We start from the raw sequence: 23,456 nt of genomic DNA, 5'->3' as shown, positions 1-23,456 counted from the left end.
CTGTCCTCCCAGCCCCAGCCACCAAGGCCGGCCCGGGCGGGGACTCAGGAAGGCTCCGCGGTCAGGCCCAGCTGTCCTCCCTCCCTCTCGCTGGGTGGGCAGAGCCTGCAGGAGGACAGGGCCGGCACACTAGCCATATTTCACCCGCCCTGCTGCTCTGTCAGCGCTCATTGTTCTAATTTCCCAGGACCCTGTGCCGGCATGATCTACAGTCTTCTTGACATTTCACCTTCCTCTGCTGAAAAATTCATCCCGGCCCTGATGCGGGATGCTCTCTCCCGAACGCCAAGGCAGGAGATTGATTCAGGCTGCCGGTAATACCAGCTGCCACTCACCCACCCTTTCAGGAGGCCAGGGGCTGAGTCAAGCAAGTGGCCGCTTACAACGGAAGACTCTAAAAAAATCTTCACTGATCAGCCCTAATATCCTGTCTTTCTGCCTTTATTCTCCATTGCAAGTTTACTGTTGGCATTTTTTTAACTTCATGGTCCCTCTTTTAGCCTTCCTGAAATTTTACTGGCATACGGGGCTTTTCCTTGTTTTCGTGGTATTTGTATCATTTTTCAACTTTTTTTTTTTTTTCAGTTTCTGGGTCACGCCCTGCTGTGCTCAAGGTTTACTCCTGGCTCTTGTGCTCAAGGATCACTCCTGACAATGCAGAGGAAGTGTCTTGATTCAAATCTGGGTCGGCCGTGTGCAAGGCCAGTGCCTTACCCCTACTATCTCTCCAGGTTTATATGTTTGGGGATGGGGGGGCGCGTCACGGGGGGCCTCAGTGAGAGGAACAGGGCTGGCGGGCAGAGGGAAGCCCTAGCGGGGCGAGCTGTGAACAGAGACGCCCCACATATGGTGCACCCCCATCTGTAGGTCACCTCTGCTCTGTCCGCTCTCTGCAGCCCTCACAGATCCCTGGTCCTCAAAGTCCCTGGCTCTGAGACTGGATCACCACAACCCACACCTGACTCAGACTGGAAGAGGCTGGCACCAGCCTGGGGCTAAAAAGTCCACCCCAGAGAATCCTGCTCTTTTCGGGGACCCAGCACACAGGGGTGGTGACCACGCTGCCCCACTGTCCAGCTCCAAGTCTCACAGCACCTGCATACCCTGTGTCCACCAGTGTACCTACACACCTTCACACCACCTGGGTGGGTGTTCAATCTGCAGCCCCCAGTGGCTGACCCTACACCTTCCAAGCCACCTCCCAGGAGATGCCCCCCCTTGGGCCACACCTGCCATGTGCTCCCTCACCCCCCACCCTATGCACCTCCTGATCACATCTCCCTGAGCCATGCAGCTCCAGGGTAGGTCACAGACCCAACAGGGAGCAGCTTGAAACATCTCAGCAAGACAAGAACACTGGCCTTCAAGGTCTGGCCTGCACTCAGAAACACCCCAGCAAATCCTGCAGGCGGTGGGCCTGCAGTGCTGCCTGGCAGGTACGCTGAGCCTTGCGGTGCCAGGAACAGAGCAGGTATACTTGGTCTGAGGACTGAGTCAAGATCCTTCTCCCTGGGACTGCACTCATTTGTGGAATATAAAGTAACAGAATGGAAAACACCCAAGGATAGTAGTCATAAGGACCAGGAGGATTGCTCCACGGCTCAGAAACCAGCCTCCCGTGATGGGGGAAAAAGGAGCTCAGAGAAGAGACCACCAAGTAAAGGGTGTTTGGAGGGCCTGCTCGGGATGGGAGATGCAAGCTGAAAGTAGACTACAGACGGAACATAATGGCCACTTAATACCTGCACTGCAAACCACAACACCCTAAAGGAGAGAGAGAGAGAGAGTAAAAGGGGATGTGCCTGCCACAGAGGCAGGGGGCGGGGAGGGTACGAAGAGAGGTGGGGAGGGATACTGGGAACATTGGTGGTGGAGAATGAGCACTGGTGGAGGGATGGGTACTCGATCATTGTATGACTGAAACATAAGCACGAAAGTTTGTAAGTCTGTAACTGTACCTCATGGTGATTCGTTTAAAAATAAAACAATTAAAAAATTTGGAAGAAAAACTTTTTTTTTAAAAAAAGATCCTTCTCCCCAACCTCTCCCACGCACCAAAGAGCTGAAGAACCCGCTGAGAAGCAATGAATGTCTATTGTGTGAGCCACCCAGTGGGACTGCAGGTCAGGTTCGCTGGGGGGGAGGGAGGGCTCACTCAGTTCCCCAGACAATAGTCACCTGGAGGCCACACCGCCCAGAGCTGGCACCCAGCCTCCCACAGCCAGGAGAGGCTGACAACTTCTGCTGCATCTACCGAAAAAGAACTGCAGAGTCGGGGAGAGGCCAAGGACCGAGGGCAGAGCGCTCACCACGGAAGAACACAGCAAACAACACATCTGGGGTTGCAGAAGGAATCTGGCACAGAGCTTTTTACAGTCTTACTGGAAAAATTAATTCAAATTGGGCTTTGTCTAAGCACCCCCTCGTGGATTGAAACCTGAAGGAAGGACCATAAACAAAGAGCACTGATAAATGACAGGATATTAAGCTGTGAGGGGGTGTCCAGCACAGAGCCCTGGGGATCAAGTTTTATTTAACATCTTCATTAGTGATCTGGAAGGAGCAGTAAACAGCACATTAATTAAACTTCCAGATGATACTAAATTTGGAGGTGCTACAGAAAGTCAAAGAGGACAGAGAAATGATACAGATGGGAGCTAAAGAGGTTAGGAGGATGAGATGATATAGGTTTCCACCTAAAAAATAAAAATAAAAAATAACAGAAGCTTGTTTTAAATTTTTCCGATATCCTGTAACCCCATCTGAGTTCTCCAAGCGAACTGTGTTAGAACAATGCCCTGTTTCTCTGGACTCTCACTTAGGTCTATAGGACCCAAATGGATCAGATAAACCCCTGGCAATCAGAATTATCTTTACTTGCTATTCAAATCTCAGAAGCCAAAACTGATTCTGCTAGCCTAGTACCCGAAACTTTCAACCCAAATTCATGAGAGCTGCTTTTTAAATAAATATCTTTGAGCTCTTCTGTAATTCAGATACCCCAATTTGGAGAGGTTATAAGTCCCACATAATATGTTTACAGAGACAATCACAAAACTCTGTGCCCAGAGAAACAATGGCAAAGGAAGGAGAGCACTTAGAACTTAATACAGTATTTTAGGTCTATGAAAGGTAATTCTATGTCTAAAAAAAAAAAGGGTGGGGGGAGACTTGTGTTTAAGATCCCTGATCTCAAAGACCTCTAATGTCACTGCAAACTTACTTATATATTTCTATTCTTCAATACAAAAACCAGTTAGAAAAAAATGTATTTACACATAGGCTGTGATCAATTGTTTTTTAGATCACACACAGGGGTATTCAGGGCTTTCTCTTGGCTTTGAGTTCTGTGAACCTGATGATGCTGTGTGTCGAATGGGATCAGCAGTAGAGAAGGCAAATAATTTAACTCCTCTCAATACCTGCTACCTTGCTGGCCCCTTAAATGTTTTTTTTTTTTGTTCTATTTAATATTTGACATAAATTGAACCACTAACAAGTTTGAAAAAAAAAACCTTAGTCAATTTTACTTTTAGCTAAAATGTTTCCCCAGGTACTATAAATATGATAATACTACTGCTGATTGCTGGGCTGGAGCTATAGCACATCGAGTAGGGCGTTTGCCTTGCATGTGGCTGACCCAGGTTCGATTCCTCCGCCCCTCTCAGAGAGCCTGGAAAGCTACTCAGAGTATCTTAACCTGCACAGCAAAGCCTGGCAAGCTACCTGTGACGTATTCGATATGCCAAACACAGTAACAACAAGTCTCACAATGGAGATGTTACTGGGCCCACTCGAGCAAATTGATTGAAAACGGGAGGACAGTGCTACAGGGCTACATATAGGCAATATTTACAAAACTCTTGACCCAGAAAAAACACTCTTGAAGTCCAATAACCCACAGGTCTGGTGCTCTGGAATAGCTATACAGATGCAGACCAGCCCTATTACCAAGGAGATGGCCAATTACTTTGACAAACTTCTCAACTGAAAAACACAAATAATAACAGAGGATTAAACTAGATAACAGCAGCATTATTTATAATAGCCAAGACATGGAAACCATGTTAAGTCTTCATCAATTGATGAATGAGCAAAACATACCTAACACACACACAGCACACATCCCACATATCCAGCACGCATGCCACATTTGCAACAAATCTCCACACACTCCACACACACACAGAAACACACACCACACACAGCACACACTCCACACAAGAGCATTCGTGCCACATAAACAGCCCTATCTACATACATAGCAACATACACACACAGCATACAATCCACACACGGCACACACAGCACACATTCCATATACACAACACACATTCCACACAGCATACAATCCATGCACCACACACACAAGCTTTGGTTCCACATATACAGCACAGAATACACATACGCGCGCGCGCGCGCACACACACACACACACACACACACTCCACAGATCATGCTTCATACACACAGCACACACTTCACTCTACATGAGCCCACACTCCACACATTCCACTCACCCACACAGCTACACCCCATACATACAACATACACTTCACTGATCTATGCCCAGCACAAATCCCACATGTACAGCACATATGACTCAAATGCAGGACCCACTGGGTTTCTTCCTCCTGAGTGAGATCATCTGCACAGATACTGAGTTGGCTCATAGCAAATGCAATGAGGCAAGGTCCATCAATTCTTTCTTTGTTAGCCACCAGAAAGTGAGAACCCACAAAATATTCAGGTGCTAAAATGGAATACAAAACATTCTCATTTCCAGCCTATTTCATTTGCTATGGTGTGAAAATGAAAGAGGGGCTAGTGATGTCAAGATGGTTTTACAGAAAATATCTGCCAAGGGCAAGGACCCACCTAAGTGCGTGGTCAGAAGGCAATGGGGCCCCGCCTCCCAAGTGTTCCTGGGAGGTTCTCTGAAGTGACAGTTCTCTACAATCATCCTTCACCTTCATTCTTTTCTAGGTGCAATTTCTCAGCACCAGGGTCATGAGAAAACTGAACTCACGCCTTTCCAAGTTGACACCCATCCCCTCAAAAGAAGACAGTTTTCCACCGTCTCATATCTGCACAGAAAAACTAAAGTACATTTTACCCAGAAACACCAAGACAGCATGCCTCTGAAATCACAGGATTCTGCATGGAGAAAGCACTTCCCTGTCCCTTCGTTAATTAGCGGCAAGCCACTTGATGATGAGTTCCAAGGAGTCTAATTTTTCTCTCTGCCTCTCACGCACACCCTTCTTCAGTGGAATTTCAATCATTTTATCTCAGAATAATGGTTTTATAAAATAATCATTTTTCCAGGGGAACCCTACTTCTTCCCTTATTTTCATAAAGTAAAATAATTATTTAAACTCAAAAGAAATTTTCTTAGACTAGGGCAGAAAGATAAATGGGAAAGTGCAGCTTGAAACAAAGCAACTGTGCTCTGATGTACTGCTACAATCTGCGGGCCCCCAATGAGAGGTTGCAGAGAATCTCAGGAATTGTCTAGCTCAGCTCCTGTATTCAGCTGCAGACAGCGAGGTCCTGGGATAACGGGAACTATGACACCTCAAGGAGCCAAGAGGTCTCAAGACACCACCAACAGGTCCCGGACAGAGATAGAGGGCAGCAGTGTGGAATGAACAGAAGCCATGCTCATTCATTTACAATGACAAGCTCCAGAGCCTGTTTCCACATCTGGCCATTTCTGGGTTGCCCTCTTACAAGCCAGAAGACACTCACTCCTTCCTCTTCAAAACAAAGTATGCTCATAGGCAGTTATCCACAGTGACCACATCCCAGGTAACTGCAGTGAAACCTGTCTTCACTTACAGGTAATGCCCAATGGCCAGGCCCCAGGATAATCCCCAGCCCAGCCCATGGTGGGGACCTGTCACTCCAGTGCTTCTGCAGTCACAACCACTGCTCTGCCATCACGCTGCAGGTTCCCTGACTTCTGGAGCACTTCTGATCACTGCCTATACTGTTACAAGCCTGCTGTGGTTTTCAAGCTGTACTCACTGAATGGGCTGGCTGCGCCCCGTCTTCAGATCTGGTCATGGGGAGTCTGGTACCACTCTTCTTATCTCTCTGTTCTCAGAGATGGCTATAAGCACTACAGAAACTCGAAGAAGGCACTATAGGAGAGTGGGTAGGGCACTTGCCTGGCACACAGCCAACCTGGGTTCAATGCCTCGGCACCATATACGGTCCTCCAAGCGCCACCAGGAGTAATTCTGGAGCGCAGAGTCATTCCTGAACAATGCCAGGTGTGGAAACCAAAAAAGAAAGAAACTCAAAATAAGCATGAGGATTAGAGACGTGACTCGGTGGTGGAACAGCTGCCTTGAGTGTGTGAGGCCTTAAGTTCGATCCCTGGCACTACCCCACATTGTCAAGCGTAAGCCCCATCTCTGCTGGTATGATCTCAGAGCTGCAGCCAAGTGTGGAACCCTGGAAACAACACAGCCCCCTATGAGTGCACCACAACCGAGTGTGCAACCACAGCAAACCACAAATATGTGACCCCCGACATACCAACTAAGGCAACAACAACTAAGGGGAGAGCAAAATTCCTAATTTTTACACAGGACATAAGAGTAAAGGAAACACATGCTAAATTGCTTAGAAAGAAATATAGTCAAGTCTCACAGCCATCCTCTGGGCCAGACGAGTGCACTTGCTTTATATAGGGGTACTGCACAGGATCCCCAGCACCCCCAAGAACACCCTCCCGGAGCACCAAGGTAGTAGTAGCCCTGAACACTGATGGGTGCGGCCCCAAACCAAGTAAATCAATAAGTATCCACCTTCCCTGCTATTCAGAATTCTATCAGAACACAGTAGCTATGTGACAATTATGTGAATGGTCTGCAGGGACCAAGGAAAAGGCACAAATGACACTGGTTTGGCCCTCCAGCACTGCATGACCCCCTGAACACCACCAAGTGAGGTCCTGAAGGCCCTCAGGAATTGCTGGGGTAGCCATCATGGTCCAAAGGCTAAGTATCACCCTCATGACTCTAGGTCCCCAGAGCACTATTTGGGAACTCACTGCCTCTGCCCCCACCCCACCCCACCCCCCCCAAAAAAACCAAAATAATAATGAATGCCCAGGAACCAGAATCCAGGGCTCAGATTTCAAATCTACCCCACTGTTAGACAGGTGATCTGACAAAACCACTTCGCCTTCCAGTGCCTCAGTTTCCATACTTGTAAAACACAACTCAAAGGTGTGCTCATGCAGCAAGTACACAGAGCAGACCCCGGGAGGTGATCCAGAAGGAGCTCCTCTTTCTTTTGTGACTGCAGGGGGAAAAAAAGAAACAATGTGTCCATAATGACTTTCATTAGCTTAAATGCACGTCATCATTGTCACCATGTAGGCTCAATAAATGAAAAGTGGTAAATGTCATTACAACTTCAGAATGAAAGCCCACATAACCTCTGGCTCTTCCTGGGGATTCAGAAATTGTGAGATAAACACATTTATACCCCAGTGCCTTCCTACATTTAAAAAAAAAAAGAAGAAGAAGGAGAAGGAAAGAAAACAAGGCAGTGAAGATGACAAAGAATCTCTTGGAAAGATAAAAATGATAGTTTTGCTCCCTCATTTGCAAACATTCAAACAAGGACATTTAGGAGAGCCTGCAATGAAAAGGGACAGACCTAAGAAACGGACCCCGTCAAATGAAATGGTACTCCAGGGCTGACAGGAGCTCTTCCTTGTCTGTTTGTGCTTTCCAGTATGTCACCGAGGGAGAAGAGGCGTGTGGCCCCCTCCCAGCAACAAGCCCAACACTATCCTCACAGGTACTGGTGTCCCCAGCAGTCTCAGGGAATTCCCTGTCCCTCACTGTCCACAGTGAGGCGCACGGGCCATCGTGGGAGGTTGGCAGCCTCTGTGTCCACCAGGCAGGTGCCCATGTCACACTCACAGGGAAGCTGCACGTGGGAGGTGAGAGGGTCCACAGCCACCACACGGCCAGCATCCAGGCAACCTCTGCCACCAGGGTCCAGGGGGAACCGGGCAACCTTTGCACACATCCCCGACTTCATCTGCGCAGCGGGGATCCTGACAGAGACCGCCTCTCCGTTCTGCAAGGAGGGGGGCTTAGGAACTCTGTGCGTGACGAGCAAAGAGCCAAGTGTAAGGTGACTGGACAAGGAAGAGCTGGCCTGACTCCTGCTGGTGAGTCAGAGACCAGGCACAAGTCTGCAATAAAGTTCCACCCGACAGAGCAGAAAGCGAGGTGGGGAATTACAGAACAAAAATAGTCACCAGGGCTACAATTCTCAGAGCATCTCATGCATGTGTCTTCCGATGAATCCCTCCACCTGCATGATCCAGGCAGACATCACTCTTCCCATTTTAGAGATGAGAAAAAGAGAGGCTGAGAGCCCGAGGCAGCTCCATTGCATCACAAGTTGGCAGGAAGACTGGATCCCAGTGTCTGGCTCTGGCCCCCACCCACACCCCTTTCCTTACAGCTGGAGACCTTCAAGGACAGAGTTCTTGCCTGCGGGGTGACTCAGAGCACCTGAGATGACCACTACCAACTCATCTTCTTGTTAAAGTGATAAAGGTAAAGGTAAAGGCCCTCCCGTTGATCGTCGATTTGCTTGAGCGGGCCCAGTAACGTCTCCATTGGAGACTTTGTTGTTACTGTGTCTGGCATATCGAATACTCTCGGTAGCTTGCTGGGCTCTCCGAGAGGGGCAGAGGAATCGAACTCGGGTCAGCCATGTTGGCCGCTTGTAAGGCAAACGCCCTACCCGCTGTGCTCAGCGGTAGGGCGTTTGCCTTGCACGCAGCCAACATGGCCGACCCGAGTTAAAGTGATGGTGATCAAAAATGCAGAGTATTTCCTGAAAACTGCCCACTCGGCTGGGTTCTGGCACACCCTGTTTATGCAGATGCCTGCAACCTATGAAGAATCTGTTCCAAAGCTCAGAGCAGACGGGAACTTCTTGCTAATGCATCAAGTCCTACTCCCACTTGCCACAGTGAACGCGGGTGGCGGGAGAGATAGAGCCACCACCGCTGTGAGTGTGCAGTGCCCCCCCGTTTGTGTGAGATTACACACCACGGTGTACCCCCAAATGTACACAACTGTGCCCTCTTGCTAGACAGCTCCTGAGCACTTATCCCCAGCTGTGAGGGAAGCCTGACTCTAAGAAGCGCTCATGACCTGTCCCCCTGTGCCCCCGCCCCAGGTCCTATATGCCCAAGACCACAAATGACCTCAAGGGGACAATCTCCCTCCATGAAGGGCAGGCCAGGAGCCTCAGCTTCACTGACTTTCAGACTGTGGAGCAGACTCGAGAGAGAGCTCTAAAAGCCCTAAAACCGCTGCCTACCTTGGCAGGCCCTCGTGAAGCCATGACGTGGCAGTGGGCCCCAAGTCTCAGGCCAGGGTGGTGCCTTCTTGCTTGGGAAGCCTCCCACCACCCAGCCACACCCAGGCTCTCACAGGGAAAAGAATCTGCTCCAGAGTCTCTGCAGAAGAGCCTGAAGAATGGCCCTGGGATGAGCCCCGCTGACTCTCCAGGATCACCTGCCTTTGACCAGAAGCTCCAGAGACTAGCGATCTGTTTGAACACAGCGCCACCTGGTTCCCAGGGTGATGGAGCTAGTCATGGACCCAAACGCCAAAGCCCAGCAGAGCAGCTGAGAGATGGAGAGGTCACGGCTCAAGGTCTCACCTGCCTAGCATACCAGCCAGGACCTTCAGCCCACCCTAGCAGGTTCCCGTGAGACCCCACTTGGGTTGAGTGGACACTCTGTCTCACAACCAGGTCAGGTGGGCTGACCTCCAGATGCGGGGATTCTTCGACAGCTGAGAGCAGCCAGAATGAAGAGGAAGCTGTGTCTCAGGACAGAAGAGTCAGGGTGACCCCCCTGGGGGTGCTGGATTGGGCAGGAAATGACATGCATGGATGGAACCAGCATGTGGTGGGAGGGATGCCTGTTCAGGCCAGCACCAATTGTCCTGGTTATGATGTAGGCAGGTAGATTAGGGAAACCCTTCCGCCCTCCCTCATCATGGCAATGAAATTTCTGGGGAGTAATAAAGTCACCAGACTGATGCACTTTATGGATACAGTAAGATCAGATAATTCGTTCTCCAGCAGCCCACCCTGAGGAGACTGGACCCCTCCCTACAGAAAGGGCCTGAGAGAAATTATTCAAGAACCCTCAATTCCTTCCTTTAATCTGATCAACCCTCAGCTAGCCCAGACCAGAGAAGGCTGGACCCACCCTCCCAGAGAAGATCCAGCAGGACCAAAGGTCAAGAAAAGGAGTTTCCAAGAAGACTACATCCAGCTCTACCCGCTTGGAAACAATCCTGGCAATGGACTCTTACCTACTCAGATAGCTGTACTTGGGGCAGGTTGGGAAAACTCTATAAAAGCAACAATGAACAAGGGAAGGACGCACAGATGCTGCCCAATCCCATGTGCTACCTGTGCCCACATGGCCGAGCACGTGTGGCGCCTGAACACATGTGGCGCCTGCAACTCCCCTCTTGAGATGTGTACTTTCATATTTCCATATCTAATGCTGGGGTGTGTGCAGGGGCCCTCTCCGCCCTTTGGGGGAGCCCGGGTTCTCCCTTGAAGGTATTGATCTTTCTCTTTGCTTTCCCTCCCTTCTCCACCCTCAAATACAATCTGTTTTACTTCACTGCTACTCTACTCCTGAAATTCTTTTCTGCAAGGTGAAACAAGAACCCAGTTACCCTGGGTAAGACCTAGGGCTGACTGACTATCCTTTCCTGCAGAGAACACTTTCTTGTCCAAACCTGAGTCCATGGCTCCCTAAGAAATCCGGTGGCGGGGATCAACTCCCGTGCTGAGAAGACCAAGCGGATGGCAGGTGTGGCTTGACAGCCTTACCTGGTGGGGCTGGCAGGAGCTCTGGCTCATGCCCAGCAGGGGCTTATCATAGACTTTATCAGTCCTAGTCTTCCCAGCTGGGTCTCGGGGTAGCAGAGGCAGATCAGAAAAAAGCAACCGTCTCTCTCCTCCCAGCCCCACATAAGTCACCCATGGGGGCCCACAAACATCAGTTACGCATGAGGCCTCCCCATGTTCCTGTGCCTGCACCAGAGCCCACCTCTGTTCCTAGGGGGCATGCTGGTGGCCGAGCAGAGTAAGCGCATGTCAGAGGATCGCAAACTGAAAACCCCAGCCTGTGCTGCCTTACAAGATCTGGGGGTATTCCCTGAGGGGAGCTGCGGCAAGCCTCGCGTGTTATTCATGAGATTCATGCGAATTTGACATGCCACATCGGAACGTATCTGCATTCGCTTTAGACCGAATAATCGCTCATTGCTTAAACCAAACTGACATGACTGAAAGACATGGACAATTGATCCTGTGGCTGCCTGCCCCCTGGCTCCCAGCCCGGCAGGTTCTTGGGCCCCAAGTTGGGCAGGTCCTGAGCTGATGGGAAGGCTGACGTGGTGGCTCTGGATGGGGATGAAGCCTATAATGCAGGATGCTCCAGAGGAGTGTCCCAGTACAAAGGGAACACAGCTGCAGCAGGACCAGGCACGTGACCCACCACTTCCTGCCCTGACACCCACAGGGTAGTCCATGGCTGGGGCGTGGAGGGCACCAATCCAGCATGGACATCTCACAGATGCCCTGGCTTCCTGCTCTCGTGGTTCCAATGGTTCCAAACGGTGCCTATGTGATAGCCGACAGTCCCAGAAATGACCCGAGGTGGATCAGAAAAAACATGGGGAGCAGAAAGCACCAGCTGTCCACACACATCCCCTTCCTATGCCCCAGCATGAGTCATTCCAACACCGGTGCAATCAAGAATGACTGAAAAACACAACCTCACAGATCAATGGACCATTGTAGAGTCAGTTCCCATTTGCATTTCCAATACACTTTGACCATAGACTTCACTAATTTGTAAAATACCAGAGTATGAGCTGTGCAATGTCATGGCTGCTAGTTTGCCATGGGGAGGAGGGCAGCAAGTTGGATAGGTGGAGAACCCATTGGTGTACCTTCATGTGTAGAACATCCTTCCTAGCAGAGCTGACTGAAATGAACTCCACACTCACTGGGGCCCGGGACCAGCCCTCTTCCTGCTGACCCACTCAGCCATATCTCAGCACCTTCATCCCCAAGGAGAGCCTCTGCATCTCCTTACAGCTCACTAAGACTCTTGCTCCCATTTGGTTTATATTAGCCAATTTGATCCAAAAATTTTCTGAGTAACCTCTAAGTAGCACTGTCCTGTCCTCCCTCCCATTATTCATCAATTTGCTCGAGCGGGCCTAGTAATGTCTCCATTGTGATACTTGTTGTTACTGTGTTTGGCATACTGAATACGTCACAGGTAGCTTGCCAGGCTTTGCCATGCAGGCGAGATACTCTCGGTAGCTTGCCAGGCTTTCCGAGAGGGGGAGAGGAATTGAACCCAGCTCGGCAGGGCCAGCCGAGCGCAAGGCAAATGCCCTACTGCTATGCTCCAGCCCAAACTCTATGTAGCTTTATAATTTATCTTGCAAAAGAACCACCGGACTTGGCCCTGGATGGGACCGACACCTCCTCAGGCACGAAGGTAAACAGTTTTGCATGTGTGCCCGGGGGGAATCGGGTCCACGGGAGAGACACCAGGTGAGCTCTGAGTCCTGCGTCCAGCTATCAGGTGGGGTGGCAGGAAGGGAGTACTTTCAGGGGGAAACATTTTCAAGAGGAGATGGGAGCTCACAAGTGATGAGAAGAAAAGGCGGGAGGAGGGCTGCGACACGGGATGACAGAGAAGATGGAGGAGTCAGAACATCAATATCCATCCCTCAGACTTGCACTCAAGGTCCAACAGCGTATACCACCTGCCATGGGGAGCACTCCCAGGAGCACACAGGCTGTCCCCTCTCCACGGAGCACCTGACCTGGTGGCCATCATCCACTGACCACTGGCCACACGATGGCTAAAGCTCTCACCACCAGTGCAACTGGGCTTCCCCCACATCAGGAGGGCCTTGGGGGCTAAACAGTATCTGGGTGCAGTGTTAAGGACCTGAATGTAGGACCTGCTCCTCTACAGGAACATCAGACTGCCAGACAGGGATACCCCCTACCTCCGGGCTAGCAGTGAGATTCTAACAGAGAACCTGATTCTGCCACTTACAAGGTCGCTGTGTCTGTGACAATGTTCAGAGAAGTGCAGGGGAAGAGGAAGGAAGCTTTCAAAATAGCGTCAGGCTGAGGACTGGCCCCACCCCCAGCCACAAAATCTAGGAGGGGAGTATGCTGGGAAGGACCAAGTACCAAGGACACAGAGGTGGATGGCTGGTGCCCCCTGCTGCCAGAGAGGGGTGGCCACGAGGGAGAAGTCAGCCATGACACTCACACACAGGCACGCACACACCACACACACACACACACACACACACACACACCACACACCTGACATCAGCAACACACCGACGGCAGACACACACACACAAGCTCATACACAACAACCACAGAGAGAGGGCACGTAGAGTAGACTTCCATGACACAACAGACCCGTACATACACACACACAACAAGGCGAGCAGACACACAGACACACTCAGCTGAAGAAAACAAGAAAAGAAGAATATAACAGCAAAGTTCCCATCTCTTTAATTCACCTGCTGGAGGTTCTCTGAAATGCACACCTTTTTTCCTCAAGGATTCATAAGAAAACGTGTATGAGAACACGAATTTGAAAGTAGGAGCCCAGACACATCCAGGACTTAAGGTCTAATAGAAAGATACAGACTTTGAAGTGGAACAAAGTGGGAGGGAAGTGCATTCAGATGTCTGGCAGCTACAAAGGCAGCATCGTGATGAGACAAAGAGTCCCATGCCAGAGCTACCTTCCCTGCATGACTGGGGTGTTCTGGGGAAGGCTGCAACAGATCAGCACTGCACAGTGGTCCTGAACAGCCGCAGAAGCTGCCGCCTGACTGCACAGGCCTGTCTTCCAAGATGGCTCACACCTGTCACCCACCCTTGACTGCCCCGAGATGCCCAGAGCTTCTGAGATGGCCCCCATGATCACATAGGCCCCCATTCTGACGCCAGGCTGCTACACTTTTCCTGTGAGATTTTTGGAAAGAAAATCTAATTTAAAAAAAATTTTCTGTGGCTGTAGCAATAGCATAGCTGGTAGGGCATTTGACCCGGGTTCGATTCCTCCGCCCCTCTCTTAGAGCCCGGCAAGTACCGAGAGTATCTCGCCTGCACGGCAGAGCCTGGCAAGCTCCCCGTGGCGTATTTATATGCCAAAAACAGTAACAAGTCTCACAATGGAGACGTTACTGGTGCCCACTCGAGCAAATGGATGAACAACGGGAGGACAGTGCTACAGTGCTAGAGTCCATGTAGGAACAATTCCCAAAACGTTACCTGCACTAACAGCTCCCCATCACCACTCTGCCCATGGAAACACACTTTATGGTCAACACAAGGGATGGCTAGTACAGACCAAAGGCACTTAGAGATCCTTAACGATGGTTATTGGTGATAATCAGCATCATCACCGGTTCCCTGCACGATGAGCAAATGCTGAGACAGATGGGGATATAGGTGGATCTGACAAGGAGTTTGAATGCCTGGGTCACTTAAGCTGCTGTGAATTTTCTATCATTTTCTAAGACAGTGTGAAAAGAACATAAACTCTGCAAGAGATTTTCTTTTTAATGGCAAGTAGAAGCTACTTGGGTTGTACGGGAGAAATTTAATACTGTTTTATTTACCATCCCTCCTAAGAGGGGTAATAAAAAGTATAGAGGGAGGTTTTCTCATTTGCATCTTAAAAAAATAAGTTGGGAGCTAATCCAGCTCTCCACATTTACTTCCAAGGCCACTGTGATATTATTTATTCCAGGAGAGAGAGAGAGAGAGAGAGAGAGAGAGAGAGAGAGAGAATGTGTGTGTGTGTGAGTGTGTGTGTGTGTGTGTGTGTGTGTGTGAGCGCGCGCGCGCACACACATTACTTATAGGGGAGGAGCACAAGAGTTTTAGCACAGTGCAGACTTCTACTAATTTGTAGAAATACCATATGTTGTAAAAAGGATATAATTTAAACCTTGTCACTTATAACAAATATTAACTGCAAGATTCCACAAGAAAAGTAGATGACTCAGATTCCATTTCTAGTGTTTCCCAAAGTGGATGATACCCACCCCCCACCCCCAGGGGCACTGATACCATTCTCAGAGGCAATACCTAGGGTTCAATCACAGGGAGGGTGGGAGTGGGGGATTTCATGTACTTTCTGTTTGATTAAAGAGTGGATTTCCAGGGAATGTTGACTGGTTTTGTGTGTGTGTGTGGGGGGGGGGGGGGGAGGGGGGGTGTGAGGCAGAGGGGGCAGGGTTCTGAATAAATTTGGGAAGTTCTGCTTTACATAAGAGCCAGCCTTTTCTTTTCTATTATTTATTTCTCCTTTCTTCTCAAGAAGACTCATAAAGTATTTCAGGACATTGGGGGCTGGAGCGATAGCACAGCAGGTAGGGTGTTTGCCTTGCACATGGCCGACCCAGGTTCGATTCCCAGCATCCCATATGGTCCCTTGAGCACTGCCATGGGTAATTCCTGAGTACAGAGCAAGGAGTAACCCCTGTGCATCGCTGGGTGTAACGCAAAAAGCAAAAAAAAAAAAAAAAGAATTTCAGGATATGTGTGAAAGCGACACAGGAAAGAGTTTTAAGAGAAGACAAGTCTCTGCCAGAAGTAGATCCCTCTGAATAGTTCATGGTGATTGACCCATAGGGTCTTCTTCACCTCCCATCCTCCTCCCCACAAGCCCAGCCTCAGAATCCCCCCACTAACAGAGGTACAACTCATGATGTAAAATGCATGTCCTTGAGACTCTTGAATTCTTGATTAAAAGATGCAACCATGGGGCCAGAGAGAAAATGCAAGGGTTACACTTGCCTTGAGTACTGCCCACTCCAGTTCAGTCCTCAGCACCCAATGGTCCCCAAACACCACCAGGAGACACTCCTGAGCACAGAGTCAGGAACAGTCACTGAACACTACCAGAGCTCCACACTAATCTCCTGCCCTCTGAAAAAGAAAGATGCCACCACCATCCCAAATATGCAAACCAACAGAAACCAAGGGGGAGGGTTATGGCAGAGCAGGACCAGGAGGACATCAATGACCGTTAAGAACAAGGCACCTGAGCAGTGACACAAAGACACATCAGTCAATACCATGTGCCTTTGTGTCAAAGACACAGGCGAGCCAATGGTCTGCTTCTAACCAACAGAGCATGGCCAAGGGGACAGGATGTCACTCCCACAATCCTGCAGGGCTTACATAAAGGAAACGGTATTTGGGGGAATGGAGTTTAGGTCAGCTGATTCTGAGTGACAAAGATACATCAACCCATATGTATGACAGGGACACGAACACAGCTGGTCCAGGCAAAAGCACAAAAAGGGAAGCATTATTGGGGCAGGGGGGAGTGGTTGGGAGTGTCAGAGGGGAAAGGGCAATGCTGGTTTTCACCTAGATCCCTTACAAGGAAGAGACAATGGAAGCAATACCTTTAACCCATGTTTCTGATGCTCTGGGATTTAATTCATATTTAATTTACTGTTAGGGAAAAGTCTCTTGAGAGAAAGGAGGTTCGGTGCAAAACAGCCCAGCAGGGGCTGGAGTGATAGCACAGTGGGTAGGGTGTTTGCCTTGCACGTGGCCAACCTGAGTTCGATTCCCAGAATTCCGTATGGTCACCTAAGCACTGCTGGGAGTAATTCCTGAGTGCAGAGCCAGGAGTAACCTCTGTGCATCACCGGGTATGACTCAAAAAGCAAAAAAAAAAAAAAAAACCCACCCCAACCCCCCCAAGAAAAAAACAGCCCAGCAGTGTTCACTTGGGAAACTGGTGGCTCTGAAGCACGCTTCCTGTTGGCTTCAGCATGCCATGCGTGTCCAGCCTGACCTCAGGCCTTGCAGGCAGTGTCAGAGGAGGACAGTCTGGTACCTGATCCCACAAGGGTGACTCACCACGGGCTCTCTGACCCAGGTCAGGTGGGGACCAGGAAAGGCTTCACCGGGTGAGTCCCATGGCCACTCACAGCTGGACTCAGCCTCCACCTGGTGCCTGCACAGTCAGGCATGGTCCTGGTAACTCTGTCTGAGACCCCAGCACCCGGCAAGGCTTGTGTGAGCACTGCAGGGAGCGGGTAGGACAGCGCTGCCACCGGGAGCACCCCCCTACACACACACACTGCAGCAAGCAGGCGTGTGAGCACCACAGCGAGCCCCAGAAAGTGTGCGAGCGTCAGGATGGAGTGAGTGTGGCCCCTGGGAGCACCAAGCAAGCTCCACTGGCAGACACGCCTCCCCTGGAGAGCACCACAACCAAGCATGGCGGGGGGGGGGGGGGGGGGGGGGGAATGTCCAAAGTGTTTCACTCAGTCTATTAGGAAAAGCTGGAGGGAAGTGTGTTCCAGAAACAGGCAGAGGCTGGTCTGAAGCCTCAGAGAAAACAAGCTGCAGCCTCCTCATCAGTGACAGAAGCGACCTTTCAGAGGGCGGAGGGGGCGGTCCGCCTGTGGTCAGTCAAATCAGGAAGGTGAAAGGTGCAGGTAAGAGTGAACAGTAGAAAAGGGGGTCAAAGAGGAGGGTGATCAGGTGATCGGATGATCGATGAGGGAGGTGGGAAAAATGAGGAATGAGGAGGCTGAGGTGAAAGGGAGACCAGCTCATGAAGCCCTGAAGGCGTGCAGGATGTCCAGGGAGCGACAGTGCACAGAAGACCCACAAGACTGCAGCATGACACTTACTACCTGTATTGCAAACCATAACACCCGAAAGGAGAGAGAGAGAAAGAGGAAATGTGCTTGCCACAGAAGCAGGGGGTGGGGGTGGCGGGAGGGATGCTGGGAACATTGTAGGTAGAGAATGGGCACTGGTGGAGGGATGAGTACTTGATCATTGTATAACTGAAACGTCATCATGAAAATTCTTTAAGTCTGTAACTGAATCTCATGGTGATGCATTAAATAAATAAATAAATAAAGATAATAGGATAAAGCTGGGGGGAAAAAAAGACTGCGGCATGGACAGGTGTGAGAGAGGCTACCACAAGGACTTCCCAGCAGGAGGGGTGGCAATAGTCTTGGGGGAATGGGGGCTGCAGGGCAGAGAAGACCCTCAGCATCTGACCCAGAAGCTTTTAACACTGCCACTGCCTGTGGCTCTTCTGACGTTCCTTCCTGCCCTTTTGAATACAACATTCTGGCAGGGACCCCCCGCCCCAACACCATCAAGGTCACAGGAGAGTAGAGGGGGAGGTGCTGGGCCCGGGTTGGTCTGAGAATGGGACAGGCCAGGTGAAACTAGAGGAGTCTCCTGTAGAACCTTCCTGAGCCGAGCCATCATGGCTGCAACTCAAGCAGCCACAGAGGCAGGGGCAGGTCTGTTGATATACTCTGAGTGCTGGAATGCCAAACCCCAATGGTCCTGTCTCCTGTTGGAAGATCAGGTGAGCCAATGGCCTGCTTCTAATGAAGAGAGCACGGCCAAGGGGACAGGATGTCACTCCCACAGTCCTGTGGGGCTTACATAAAGGGAAAGGTATCTGGGAGGATGGAACTCTAAGGTCAACTGAGTTAATCCAATGGAAGACACCCCACCAACGAAGTGAAAAAGTGACTTCTCTAGTGGGGTCTAATTCTATTGTTTTACACAAGAACTTCAAGTTATCTCCAGTCAAGGAAGGTAATAGTCCAACTTTCCTTAAATGGGGGTCAGGGAACTACAGGGTCAGGCATTGGTTTAAGACCAGAGGAAACAGAAGCATCACAATGCAGCAGGGACAGTGACAAACATGTGCAAGTGCATCGGGATAACTGACATTATAGCATGATAGTGGGTCATCAACTGGAAAGGCACTCAAAACCATAAACCTAAGTACCTGGGGGGAAGTGGGAGAGGGGGCCCACATATATGGTATCACCAGCTCTGGGGTCTGGAGAGATAGTACAGCAGGGAGGGCATTTGCCTTGCACACGGCTAACCTGGGTTTGATCCCCAGCATCCCATATGGTCCCCCGAGACCGTCAGGGATGATACCAAAGAACACAGCCAGGAGTAATCCCTGAACACTGCTGGGTGCGGCCCCAAAACAAAAAAAAATGACTAAATAAGAAGCCCAGCTCTGAAACCAGTGATGGGAAGGAAGCAACAAAGTGGGAGGTTGTCCTCCATGAGTGGATTGATGAAAAGCTAAGAACAAATTTTAAAATCGCATGGAAAAGACCTTCCAGAAACAAACTCTCTTCCCTGAGGAAGAATGAAAATGGGTTTCTAAGTAGAGGCTAAGGATGTGGATCAAATAGTTAAGTTCGGGGCTGGAGCGATAGTACAGCAGGTAGGGCGTTTGCCTTGTACACAGCCGACCTGGGTTCAATTTCCAGCATCCCAGAGGATCCCCTGAGCACTGCCAGGAATCATTCCTGAGTGTAGAGCCAGGAGTGACCCCTGAGCATCGCCAGGTATGACACAAAAAGCAAAAAAAAAAAAAGGTTAGGCTCGAACCGTGTATGTATAAAGCTTTGGGTTGTTAGTCCCCTAGCACAGAGTGGCATACCTCTAGCACTCCCAGTGGCCTTGGTGACCCCCAACACACTGCTAGGTGGAGCCACCCATAAAAACAAATTGACATAAATTTAAAGTAGGAAGAAACCTACCAGGGTTCAGGGAAAGCAGAGAATCTAATCAGAGAATTCCAGAAATAGGACTCCCCTCGAAAACAAATCGGAACCAAAAAGGCCAATGCCTCCATCATAACACTTCGAGGAAAGGTGCAAAAGGGAAGAAGAGAGAGACTGTGTTATAAGTGTCTAAAATTTTTAGAATGCTAAAAACATTCTGACAAGTTGATAAATGCAGGAAACATTTCAGAAATGGCAGAGCAAAACACATACAGACCATTCTGGTTTCCATAACAGAAAAACGGTATCACGCAAGACTCTTCCCCCAAAGCCAGAACGTGAAAACGAGGTATTGACAGTAGCAGAGAAAGGATTAAGGAGGATGCATGGCCACCGCAGCAACACAGTCCCCGGGATGACACACACCAGAAAATCCCAGAGGCAGAGGAAGCAGGCTGTGGATGGTTTGTTGGGAACATTCACATACCTCAGGCAGGTGTGCAACAGGATTGATACCAAACTGCCTTAGTCCAGCCAAGACAGGCTTTATCTTTCCACTCTTATCACACTCACTTGGAGATAACAAGAAGCCAATCCATGCTACCCTCCTGGGGGTAGATAATTAAGGCATGAAGAGCACCTCCTCCGCATATCACTTCCCCTGCCACCAGGGTCAATGCTCTGGGAACAACTGTAATTCAGCTTCCATGCTCAGACTTGGGCTTCTGACAACCTGCTGCTAGCCTACGCCCACGAAAGCAAGGCTCCTCTGAAGACAGCACCTCATTGTCATCCAATCTTATAAATAACACACCGGCTTTATGTGCATTACAAAACCAATCTCACGTAATTATCTAGTCGGTGCATCAAAAGACCTAAGAGTACTTACTTTTATTGTAGCAGGTGGCCAGCACCCCTTTATCTGCAGGACTGGCACTCATGTGCCAGATTTCACCCACTTGATGGAGGAGGACATTCTTGTTGATGATGTTATTTTCATCATCAAAATCTATGATGTGGATCTACAAATAAAATAAAAGGGCACGTTAGGTCTTCAGACACTTTCCTTGTATCTAAATTAAATGCCTTTTATTTTTAGGTGATTGTTATGTAACAGTACATCCCTTTATGAGTTCATTCTTACTGACAAGGGTGAAATATCTGTAAGGGTGTGTTTCAGAGAGCAAACTACAGAGGACAGAGAGTTAGCTCAGCGCACTGAATACATGCCTCACATTGGGGAGGCCCAGGTTCAATCCCTGGTACTGTGTGGGCACCAAGTTGGTAGTAACCCTGGAGCTCTCCCTGTGTGGCCCCAAAACAGAAATAAAAAACAGACTGAAAGCTATATAACAAGACTCAGCCCAGTCATATCCAGTCCTAAAAAAGCAAAAGAAAAAAAAAAAAGAAAAGAAAAGAAATACACCAAACACACTCTCTCTCTCTCTCTCTCTCTCTCTCTCTCTCTCTCTCTCTCTCTCTCTCTCTCTCTTTTGCCTCACACCCGGCGTTGCACAGGGGTTACTCCTGGCTCATGCACTCAGGAATCACTCCTGGTGGTGCTCAGGGGACCATATGGAATTCTGGGAATCAAACCCAGGCTGGCCACATGCAAGGCAAATGCCCTACTCACTGGGCTATTGCTCCAGCCCCAAGACACCAAACACTGTATCCCTTGAGACGTGGCTAAGTAATGTCAGGCTAAACTCAGGGCAAGAGTCAGAAAGGATTATATTAACTGGCCAAAAACCCATCAAGACCTGGTGAATGCCTGTGGATGGAGAGAAGTGAGCACTCTTGCCTAATTAGAACAGGGATTCACCATGTCTCATCTATGCCATAGATGTCAAAAGCCCCATATGTCAGTCGTGACGGAGGTAGGAAAGAGAGAGAAAGGTGGTACATTAGCACATCTCATTACTTCTTTTTAAAAATGAGTCCATCAACTCCCAACACTTCAGTCATGTATTAATTATAATAGTGTAACATTTTAGCCACTAAGTACAGTTAAATTGCCATCTCCACACTGTTCTGGAAAGTGTCTACAAGAATTAAAATGATTTTCACATTCACCCTCATCAATATCCAAGCCAATGAGAAAAAAAAATAAAGCATACATCTTAAAAATAAATTTACACTATGAAAATCGCCATAAATCTGAGCAAAGATTTATATCCAAGTATGTTCACTGCGGCACTACTTTTCATGATGAAAAATTAGAAGTCACTTAAATGTCTGAAAGAAGGGAATGATTCTAAAAAAAAATCGTGTGGTATCTGACTATAATATAATGCTATGAAGCCACCCGAAAGACTACAAAAGACTACTTAATGCAATAGAAAAATGTTCATAATACATATTTAGGAAAAAAGTGCAAGCAAAATAACTATATAAATGCTACATGTACTTTTTGTTTGTATTAAAAGCATACATGCCCAGCTCAGATAGAGAAGGGAACACCAAGTAAAGGATGTTTGGAGGACTCACTCAGGGTGCGAGATGTGTGCTGAAAGTAGACTACAGAACGAACACAATGGCCACTCAAAACTTCGATAGCAAATTACAACACCCCAAGGGAACGAGTGAGCAAAAGGGAATGCCCTGCCACAGAGGTGGGGTGGAGTGGGGGGATGGGGTGGGGGGATGAGAGGGCTACTAGGATCATTGGTGGTGGAGAATGGGAACTGGTGAAGGGATGGGTACTCGATCATTGTATAACTGAAACCCAAGCATGAAAGTTTGCAAGTCTACAACTGTACCCCATGGTATTTCACTAATAGTTAAAAAAAGAAAAGAAAAAAATACCTTAAAAACAATGATTACTGACTCTCAAATTAAAGGCTAGTTTACTTGTGTGGGAATAAATAAATAAATAAAAGCATACATGCCCAAAGGAGAGAAGGACTAGAAAGTAACTGGTTATCTTTGGATGGTGGGATCATAATAGCTTTTCTTTCATTTCTTTGTCATTTACAGGGTTTTTTTTTCAGGATTAATATGCATTGCTGCACAATCAAAACATTATTTTATTTTTTAATGTTTCCATGACACCAGGAAGCATCTTCACTCTGAGTAGACTTAAAAGGATTCCTGTTTAGGGTCACGGGTAATATAGTAACAAAGATTAATGCCCTCACCTGGCATATTGCCCACCCCTGTTCTAATTCTGGCACTGCATATGGTTCCCCCAAGCCCTGCCAGGAGTGACCCCTGAGAGCAGAGCCAGGAGTAAGCCCTGAGCACCTCTAGATGTGACCCCAAAACCAACCAATCAACCAACCAAGTCTCCTGTTTCATTCCTAGCTGTTCCACCAATGCTGGTTCTTAAGGCAAAACAAAAAAGAGCCTCTGCTAGCCCTCTGAGTTTGGAGTAGAATTCAAACTCCACCACTGCCACTGAGAATCTGCCTGATCCTGAGCCTGAGATTCCCTGAGTATCCCGCAAAGAGAAAGTTACACAAGGTCTTAGGATCTCGTGTACAGTGGAGGATGCTTAAATGGGTGACCCCAGCACACACTCCTACTGTCCCTTCCCTGATAAGAGAGACATGAAAAATCACTGTAAGTTTAATGCCTGAAACTATTTTTAGTAAGTTTCTCCTGACCCCCACAGTCTACTTTCAAAACAAAAGAAAATTCTGATGGACAACTTCTAAATGACAAATTCTAAGGGCCACTGAGAAGGCTCTCTGTGCTAAGCAAAGGCTTTGCATGCAAGAGGCCTGGGTTTGGAACATGTGTGAAAATGCATCAAGCTGAAGGCTAAATTTTTTTTCA

General features: G+C 48.8%; 1 protein-coding gene across 2 annotated transcripts in view; it reads right to left on the bottom strand.

Moving 5' to 3' along the window:
* EIPR1 (EARP complex and GARP complex interacting protein 1) overlaps nt 1–23,456 on the bottom strand; it is a 185,033-nt gene that overhangs the window by 112,467 nt on the left and 49,110 nt on the right. Inside the window, exon 3 of one of the 2 annotated variants that reach the window (XM_056125170.1) lies at nt 20,569–20,701. The exons of the other annotated variant lie outside the window; for it this stretch is intronic. Coding sequence (XP_055981145.1) covers nt 20,569–20,701 — 133 coding nt within the window. The remainder of the gene's footprint in view (nt 1–20,568; nt 20,702–23,456) is intronic. 2 annotated transcript variants of the gene reach the window in all.

Source organism: Sorex fumeus, unplaced genomic scaffold (assembly GCF_029834395.1).
Source record: "Sorex fumeus unplaced genomic scaffold, SorFum_2.1 ptg000006l, whole genome shotgun sequence".
Classification (NCBI taxonomy): Eukaryota; Metazoa; Chordata; class Mammalia; order Eulipotyphla; family Soricidae; genus Sorex; species Sorex fumeus.
The sequence above is the reverse complement of the archived record's forward strand: the minus strand, read 5'-3'. Positions and strand labels throughout refer to the sequence as shown.